General features: G+C 39.7%; 2 protein-coding genes across 2 annotated transcripts; one reads left to right on the plus strand and one right to left on the minus strand.

Moving 5' to 3' along the window:
• Nucleotides 1-229: 229 nt before the first annotated feature.
• On the minus strand, nt 230-3,724 carry nkx6.3 (NK6 homeobox 3). The gene is made up of 3 exons (XM_034595214.1): nt 2,649-3,724; nt 1,838-2,007; nt 230-1,188 (listed from the first exon to the last, which is right to left on the minus strand). Exons 1-3 carry the CDS (start codon nt 3,055-3,057, stop codon nt 958-960), a joined length of 810 nt encoding a protein of 269 aa, XP_034451105.1. The 5' UTR covers nt 3,058-3,724; the 3' UTR covers nt 230-957.
• Nucleotides 3,725-7,133: 3,409 nt separating this feature from the next.
• On the plus strand, nt 7,134-9,524 carry LOC117767498 (E3 ubiquitin-protein ligase NEURL3). Its single transcript, XM_034595213.1, has 4 exons — nt 7,134-7,285; nt 7,901-8,413; nt 8,532-8,684; nt 8,815-9,524. The coding sequence occupies exons 1-4, from the start codon at nt 7,261-7,263 to the stop codon at nt 9,006-9,008; spliced, it is 885 nt and encodes a 294-aa protein (XP_034451104.1). The 5' UTR covers nt 7,134-7,260; the 3' UTR covers nt 9,009-9,524.
• The last annotated feature ends 238 nt before the right edge of the window (nt 9,525-9,762 follow it).

The raw sequence follows: 9,762 nt of genomic DNA on the forward strand, positions 1-9,762 counted from the left end.
GCTGGGGTCATTGTCTTCAATTAAGCCACGCCACACTGGTAAAGCACACAAGAGTTGACCTTTGACCTTTGTACTTCTCTCCAGCTTTTGTGCTTCTGTCGCTCGCCGTTTCACTTTAACTGTCACTTGGCAGCAAATGCACCGACGGAGCCTCCAGCCTCTGCAGCCAAATAATGCTTCAGTTTGAGTTGCGTTTAAAAGTAAGAAAGAAATCACCAAATATTACAAATAACGCACAACAGTTTATTGCATTGGCCATTGACATTTTTCACAATGTACAAATGAAATCAAAAGGCGTAACTTTATTTTAACAATCTTTGGGTTAAAATTGATTTATATACCATTTATAAATGTTTCCATTGCCTCCATATTCATAATGTAAATTAAAATGTGTTCCTGCCTTATGCATCGTAACAGAATTCACATTAAGTGTCTGTAACAAGAATGTTAAACTCATTACAATAATCTTTTATTATTTAAAAGTAACTTTCCGGATAATATTTCCCCTTAGCTTGCAACTGAAAATGTTCCAGTATACTGGGTATAGAAAGTTTCATAAAGTTATTTGTCCATATGACATGACACTTTGCTGTTTTATTTTGAAGTTCAAATAAGCACAAACAAGTCCAGCTGTTCAAATGTAGAACACAAGAATACGGTTGTTCTCTTCTTTATTCATTAGAATCAGCAACAGCTCCATCATGCACTTTTTTTCCCCATGTTATTTTCTCATATTTTTACAAAATGAAGAGACCTAATTCCCCCACATGTCAGTGTAACAGCAAACAGACCAGAGATCAGTAACTTATAAAAGTAAACATCTTCTTTTAGCTTCGTTTTGTGTATTGAACCCTCTGATGTCCTGCTCTGAACATGCTTCATGGATTTAACTGTGTTCTAAACTAATGTGATTTTTCCTGTGATCATGCATCTCTTGCTGAGGCGCGTGTGCGCGTGTCAGACGTGGTGCGGCCCGAGGCGCAGCACGGAGAAAGCTCTGCGGTGTTTGCGCAGCAGCAGGCGGATCTTGTCGTCGTCGGAGTCGGGGTCCAGGGGCTTGTTGTACTCCTCGTCCTCCACCTCGTTCTCCGAGGCATCGCCCTGGCCGGCGTGCAGGCCGCTCTGCGTGGAGCTCGGCTCCGTGGAGCTCTTCTTCCTCCACTTGGTGCGTCGGTTCTGAAACCACACCTGAAACACAGCAGGGCGCTATTCACTGTGCTGCTGCTGGTGGAGGGTGCGTCATGTTTGGAGACATTGTGACACATCGAAAGCTGTGGAAATCAGTCATGACCCAGTTTATGAATGGATGGATGCATGAATGAACGAGTGGATGGATGGAGTATTTTGGCCTACGGGTGTATCCTGTTTCCTTTCTATACTACATGAATTGTTCTGGTGCACTGAGGATGACAGTTTTAATACTTATAAGTTGACTACCTTTGTTTCTAAATCTTGGAACAAACAAAACCATCTGGATTTTACATTGTTATTTGTATTTACTTTTATTATTGACACTGCTACTCTGGTTTGTATTTTCTTTTTCTAAATAATGGTGTCTTATAAGCGTGTTTTAGGTTGGGCACATTATGTGTACGATGCAATAATAAAAATCAACCAAACAACCAATCATACATTAAGTTAACATAGTTGAATTTTGCAGCAGCTTTCAGAATTAGACTCACAGCTGCACATGAAACCATAAACTACAACAACAACAAAAAATGGCTATGGTCAAACAAAGATAAATTAAACAAAAAAAGAAAGAGCAATGTGTCCAAAAAATTCTCCTTCAAATTTGTCAAACGTCTCCCAGGAAACAATCATTTTCAAAGCCTACCTTAACTTGTGATTCGGTCATTCCCAGAGAATAAGCCAGCCTCGCTCTCTCAGGCCCGGCCAGGTATTTGGTCTGTTCGAAGGTTTTCTCCAGAGCAAATATCTGATGTCCACTGAACGTCGGCCTGGTGTGTTTCTTCCTGCCGGACATCTCCCCGAGAGGAGCACCGCCTGACAACATCAACGCAGAAAATGTTACAGACATAACAGACTTTCTTTTGTTTGAGCTAATTCATTACACAAGCTTGTGCCTTCAATGCAATGTCATATGTACAAGTTGTGAAAAACAGAGGGATTTACAAAGATATATTAATCGTCTCAGTTTGAATTTAGGCAATCTATTATCTATAGTCACAAACTATCTATTTGTTGCTCATACACTGAGTTTTAGACTGAATCAATTAAATTATATTAATGCAGCATGATATATATATATATATATATATATCAATATCAGTATTATGCATATTCTCTAGTATTTGCCTTACACCCCTTGAACCCATCATACGTACATTTTTATTTATTGTGTTTCCTTTAGCTATATTACACTTTTAATAACAACTCCCACAGTTTAGGCACAATATTTTAGAAGAGTAAAATGTAAAGGTATAATTTGTATTGTATTTATGACCTCTGACATCTATGTTTTATAGTTCTGATTGATTCACAGCAAGGAATTTGTTGGTTTCAGCATCATTCTTTCCTTCACTAATGGCTAGCATCCTTTGGTGTGCGCTGACAGACAGACACAGGGATGTAGTAATGCAGTGATGGGCTGGATGCTGAGCCCAGCCTTCAGTATTGAGACTCACTGTTGGTGCACTGCTGCCTCCCTCCTCTCCAGTCACAGCCGTTCTCGGCCCAGCAGCTCACATTGCGAGCCTTCATCGGGCACTCGGCGCCCGGCTTGGTGAAGCTGCCCAGTGACGAGTTGTAGTCTCGGTTATAGTACATGGACGCGTTGGAGACGGAGGGGCTGAACCCCCCCATGGTCGAGTATCCAGACAGCAGGGTGGTGGTGCCCGTGGTGCCCATCATGGAGCGACTCAGGATGTCACTGATGCCGTGGGGTGTCCCTGCTTGCAGCTGGCTGTTCAGGCAAGGGTTGAGCTTGTAGAAAGAGTTGGGCACTGAGTACTGGCAAACCGGCGTCTTTAGATCCGAGGGGAACTGGTTCAGGCTGTTGTTGAACAGGAAGGATCCCTGGATGTTTGGATCCATGGGACGTTAGTAACTCTGCCTCCAGATTTCAGCAACACATCCAGCGAGATCCAAGCAGGAGGAGACCTCTGATGGGCACACGAGGAGTTCTCTCAGCCACGGGTGATGTCAGGATCTGGGATCACACCCTGCACCGTTCCCAGATGTTCAAACAATCAAGGGCACCAATAGCAATTTTAACAAAGTCTGTGGTGTTTGCCAAAGTTGCTACCACATCAGAAACGTTGAAGCAGCAGATAACTCTTCACTTCCGCCCTTCCCCTCTTCTCAGCCACAGTGTGACGTTTGATAGCTCCATATCTGAAGTTCTGGACGAGCCCTCTGCACACAGATCTTAGTGTTCCCCCAAAGACATATCCCTCCTGCCGCCTCGCTCCTCAGAAATCGTATAAATAAGCAGTATCTGGAAATGGAGTGGCACCTTGATAAAGATAGGCCACATTAGAATGCAGCCTGGGATTGGCCTGGGTCTCGCTGCTTTAATGTCTTTCTATTGGCTCCTAGGTGAAAGCCAAGCCTTTTATTGGACGGCAGCAGATTAATTGAGTTTTGAACAGGTGGAGTGGGAACAAGTTGATTTTTTGATGGCCTGCCATGTCTGACCAAGTGTGGTGGAGCTGAGGCAGCTGGAGCACACAGAGGAGGAGGAGTAGAAGGAGAAGGAGGTGGAGGAGGAGGAGAAGGGCATGCTATGTTTATACACAGGAGATTTTACACAAAAACATTACATAGTTTATTGTAAATTATACAACACAAACCTAACACAATGCACCACTTTATAATAATTAAAATCTTGTATATATGATTTAGATCCTGATGAAATAGTCTGAATAAGGCAAGGCTGGGCCGATAGTATTTTCTGATTACCGTAACCAGAATGTTATGTGGAGTGTTCAGATTTTTATGTAGACATGCTTCTTAAACAACGTCCTATTGGAGTTTTCACAGCATTATGCAACTTCAACATTTACGGCATTTACCAACTGCTTGATGCCATATTCAGATTTGAATGCTCTGTAACATGTAAACAGGAATACGAATAGAATATTATATAAGAAATTCAATTGAACATTATAATCCTTAAAAAAAAGGAATTAGATTATATAAGTTTTATTATGAATTATATAAGACTATTATAATAATTATAAATCAGATTAAGGAAAATAGTCAGGTTATTGGTGAACGAATAGTCACTGTGGAAAAAGTTCTTCCATCATAGCAACAGCCTCAATCAAATTAAACCAGAAATTAAATTAGAAATCTAATTTGTTTTCCACAGTTCCTCCACTTCCTGCTACTGGTTCAACATGGCAACACACCCTTGCTTTCTTATCTATGAGTGGTATGACTGTATCATATCAATCTGTTTTTGTTTTTGTTTTAGAGAATGTGAATCTAGTCATTTTAATGTTTGAGATTGTATTATTCATTTTCCTACCTTACCTAAGCAATGAGTTGAGGACAAGACAGATGACCCCTATTCAATCATCAATCAATCAAATTTTATTTGTATAGCCCATATTCACAAATCACAATTTGTCTCATAGGGATATAAAAAGGTGTGACATGCTCTGTTCTTAACCCTCAACAAGAGTAAGGAAAAACGACCCCAAAACTCTATTAACAGGGGAAAAAACATAGAAATCTCAGAGAGAGCCACACGTGAGGGATCCCTCTCCCAGGACAAACAGAAGTGCAATAGATGCCACGTGTAACTGAGAACATCAACAAAATAACAGTATTTACAACATTGATTAGAAGAAAGAGTTTTTAACATGATAGAAAGGTGGTGATTGCGTATCACCACCGGAATGATGCTCCCCAAAGTGTAAAGTGTTCATGACTCAGTGATACATATGATAGATAATGTATGGACCAGCTACCAAGTATGAATAACCGTTGTTCACACCTTCACTCATTAGCCACATGTCATGCTGTGATATGTTGTGATTCCATCTGCAGATGCTGAATTAAATCTCAGAAAGACCAACGTTCACTTTGCTCTTTATTCAGCAGAAATCACTGCCGCAAACATGGTGTTGTCGGCCGGATCACACGAGTGAGAGGACGAGTGGACCTCAGGGCTGAAGGTGAAGACTGTGCATAGCCAGAGTCCGGGACTCTAACCTTAACCTCCCCGGCAAAACAGGGTAGAGAAGGATATTGTGAGGATCCTCCAGGGTTGATCACCAGTGAATCGGAGGAAAATGACTGTGTTATGATTCTGCCCTCTGAACTATTGAAAGGTTATTAGAGAACAAATTTTCCGTTTTATGGACTTTTTAGATTTTGGCCATTTACCTTGTTTTTCTTGTGTTTAGTACTTTTTTTTAATTTGCACTCCTCTTGAGTTCCAGGGTGACCCTCCATTTCCTGTTTTATTTGGAAACTTCTTTTCCTTGTGGGTATCTCTTGCCTTAATTCCTGTCTTTGTCCTGTTTCCCGCTCATGTGATTCGCCTGAGATGAACCCCCCCTGTGTAAAGTTGATTGAGGTCATCGTTTACACATTTTTCCTGTGGTTCAGTTCTACCTTCATTTACAATTTTACATGTTGTTTCTGTGCAGTTGGTTTGCTGCTGACAAATTTTAGCATTACATTTATTTCATTCCATCAGGCAAGTCCTTTTTAGAATAATATCATTGTTCACAACAAAGGAAGAAATAAGTGCAAACTTCCGTTATAAAGATCTGTGATTTATATATATATATATATATATGTAAAGGGAGAAAATGTATAATACTATTACTACTACTAATAATAATTATAATTTAATAATTGTAATTAATGAGTACAATATTCATGTAATCCATGAAAAGGGAACATAATAGTAATATAGTTGTCTGATAGTAACTTTTACGATAGAGATAGAGGTTAGGGTGCACGAAAAGAGGACATTTCCATGACTAGAATCAGATGCTTAATGCATAAATCCATTATGTACATATAAAAACATGTGCAGTTGGTTGTATTGTACAATAAAACATGCCGACTCTTCCAGTGTGTGTTGGGTGCAGCCTGCAGTGTCTCGTGAGTGTCATGTGATTTGGAGTTTATGGGGAAAAGCCATGTGTTGTTCAGTAACTTTCCAGGAGTGATGATGTCATTTTGGATTTCCAGCCCTATCCTCTTCCTGTCACATGATCATGGCCGACAGTCAGTGAGGAGTGAAAGAAATGCACACGTTTTGCTGTAGAGGGCAGAGCTGTTTGACTCACTGGTCTAACTCAGCTGGGGAAATGTTTAATTATATCAACCTTTGCATGATGCAATCACTCAGCCATGTTTTAATTCACTACAAAGGCCGCACGGCCGAAGTGAAATCTGATACTTTGGTGGTGTTTTCCATGATATGTTGAAATAGGGGACTTCCACAGTGTTTCACTTTAAATACATTGCATTAGATTACAGCATATTGCATATAAAGGACTAAAAATGAAACAAGTATAAATAAATAAATGAATAAATGAAAAATAAATAAATGTAGGAAAGCATAAACAAATAAATAGATATAAAAATAAATGGACAAATGTAGGAATAGATAGATATAAAAATGAATAAATACATGTACAGATGCAGAAAAGGCCTTTTTCATCGCAAACTTTATTTATTTATATATACTTGAATAAATTTAAGGCCTTTTTAAAGCCTTTTCTGTAATTCTACATTTATTTATGTTTACATGTATCTATTTATTTATACTTTCGTAATTTTTTCATAATTGCACCGCAGCTTTGATAAAAAGGCAAAATTAGGGTTTGCATATTCAATTATTAGTACTGAATGTCAGCATTCAATATCCCAGGAGAGATATGACCAACTTTGTAGTAAATACAAGCGAGTACAGTAAACTGATGTATGTGAGACAGTTATATTATTTACAGAAAATTATAAGACATCAACAACTCAAATCATACAACAACAACAACTTACAGGTGTTAATTCTCCTCACTGGGGATGAAAAGAAAAAAATTAGAGCACCAGTGCCACCCTGCCCTCAACTTGAGGAAAATTTCCAAAGTTTGGTTCCTCCCTCAGGTTCCTCCCCTTTCACATTCCATGTGGGTCTGTTTGTGTTTTGGAGCCACAGGTGCACTTTCTTAAAGCCTGACAACACTCCACTGTTGCACAGTAGAACCAAGATAGAGACGTGAACACATCTCCTGCCAAGACACTTAGAAAAGTACTGAGAGCCTCTTCGTGATGGTGAAGGACAATGGAAACTCTGGTGAGATACTTATGTCTTCTACTTTAATCCTTTAAGAACTTGATATGCAAATTGCAACACTGCTTTAAATATTAATATGATTATCTGTAAATGGAAATTTGTCATTTAGGTTGAAAAATGTAAAGGTTTTTATTTTATTTTATTATTTAACAAAATAGTAACATTTAATAGATATTAAAACATTAGCATACATATTATTGTCTTAAATCTGCTGAGAGCTAAATCACTATGCCATTTGAGACAGAGATCATTATTGTTAAGAATTCAATTAGATGAGAAAACAGAAGTTAAGCTCAGGTCTTTTCCTATCAGTTGTACAATTGAAGATGCAGCGCTCACTTGTATAATCAACCTGATTTGTGAGTGTGGAGCTTATCAAAAGTGAAAGCATGAGCATCAGCTACTTTCAGAATGACCTATTTAGTATTTGTAAAGTTGTAAACATCACAAGTTTTATTGCAAATTTTATCTTGGGTGCGGTTTAATTACTTTAAATGTCAATATCTTTAAACATTAAAAAGAAAACAAGGAATTATAAGAGGATAAGTGTCCGGTATTTACTCCGTTTTTTCATAAAAACACTCATGAACACATTCTTAACTTCTTTTCTTGCAGGTGATGCATCAGAGACATCACACAGGTGCGGCATGTTCTGCCTCGGCCCTTTGACCTTTCACAGACAGGCAGTGGGAGAGAAGGTCCGTCTGAGCTGTGGGGATCGGCGCGCAGAGAGGACCGAGAGCACCTTCAAGAACGGCCTGGTGTTCAGCAGCCGCCCGGTGAAGGTCCAGGAGAAGATTCGTCTGAGGGTGGAGAGAGATTTGTTCTTGTGGCACGGGGCTCTGCGCGTGGGCCTCACAAACATGCCGCCCTCAGACAGACCCCTGCCCCTGCCTATCATGGCCATTCCCAACCTCAGCGACAGCCCCGGCCACTGGGTTGCTCCTGTGCCCGAGTCCTGCTGCCAGGCAGGCTCAGAGCTGGTGTTCTGGGTTTCGTGTGGCGGCACCATGTATGTCACAAGCAACAACAGCAGGCAGCACAAACTGCTGACAGGAGTGGACCTGAGCCGGCCACTGTGGGCCATGATAGACATCTATGGACAGACGTGCTCCATTTCACTCCTGGGTAAGTTTACAATCACATTACCATGACCTTTCTCTTGTTATCTATTTGTTGACCGGGTATTGTTTGGATGAATGTCATAAAAATGATGATATATTGTCTCTCTTGCTCTTCGCTGCAGGCTCAGAGAAGAAGAAGCTGATTTCCACTTACAGATCCTGTCCTGCACCTGAATACCCCACCTCGCCTGATGTTGACAGCCGTTTGATATCTGAAGTTTCCAGCCTCTGCGGAAATGAATACATCACCTGTCCTGACACAGAAGTCTCAACAGGTAAGACTGCTCCCATCCAAATACTCTTTGAACCCAGTGTTTCTGTCCACAGAGGAGGAGGAGGGTGTGATTGTGTGGTTGAGCTGAAGCTGCCAGACTTGTTTTGATGATTTCCCTATTGTGATCACAGACGAACCGTGTGTGGTGTGCATGGGAAGGGAGGCCGAAATCACCCTGCCCTGTGGTCACCGGTGTTTGTGCAGGCTCTGCGCCCCTATGGTCATCCAGCAGTTCGGCACCTGCCCGCTGTGTCGACATGTGATCAGAGCTCGAGTGGAGGGCGGGTTCGTCTCTGAGACAGCTCCGACACCAGCCGGACACTGAGTGATAAAGAATAACCTATGAGTGGCACTTCCTGAATGTGCCCAGTGGACAGAGCTGACACTCAGAACAAAAGCTGTCCTTTGAACAAACCTTTGTCAACACTTTATTCCTAAATATGTGAATATTCTACTGAGATATTTATGTGAAGATACTGATAATGTACAAGAAACCTAAAATATTGCAAAACTACACTTTTGTTTGACTATTTGATTTTTGCACTGAGTCAGATGTATTATGAAATAATACACATAGTGTAATACTAATGTCCAGTAAAGTTTCCACTGATTGAATTTGTAAATATTAAATAATCTATTGTAAATATTAAATCAATCTTTCTTTTTGTAAAGTTTATAAATATTGATGCTTGATCTTATTAAATTACAAAAGGTGTATCAGATCACTTTCTATTATTGTTATACTAGATGAATGTGTTGTTGTTGTAAAATGTGTGAATGATAAACAATCAAAAAGCTTCTGTGGCTCTTGGCGTATAAAGTGAATACAAAAATGAAAAAAGTATACTTTGTTTTACTTGTTTGTTTTGTTCTAACATGATTTTTGCACTCACAGCACAGATGTTTATGTGTAATATAATAATGATATTAATGTACAGTGTTGTTTCCCCTGTTTGATTATGTACATTTTAATTGAATCTTTATTTTTTGTAAAGTAAGAAATTGTCTTAAAATTATGTTTTATCTTGTTAAATTATCAAACTACACATGTAGAAATAAAAAAAAGTTTCATTATTCTC

This window comes from Hippoglossus hippoglossus, chromosome 9 (genome assembly GCF_009819705.1).
Source record: "Hippoglossus hippoglossus isolate fHipHip1 chromosome 9, fHipHip1.pri, whole genome shotgun sequence".
NCBI lineage: Eukaryota > Metazoa > Chordata > Actinopteri > Pleuronectiformes > Pleuronectidae > Hippoglossus > Hippoglossus hippoglossus.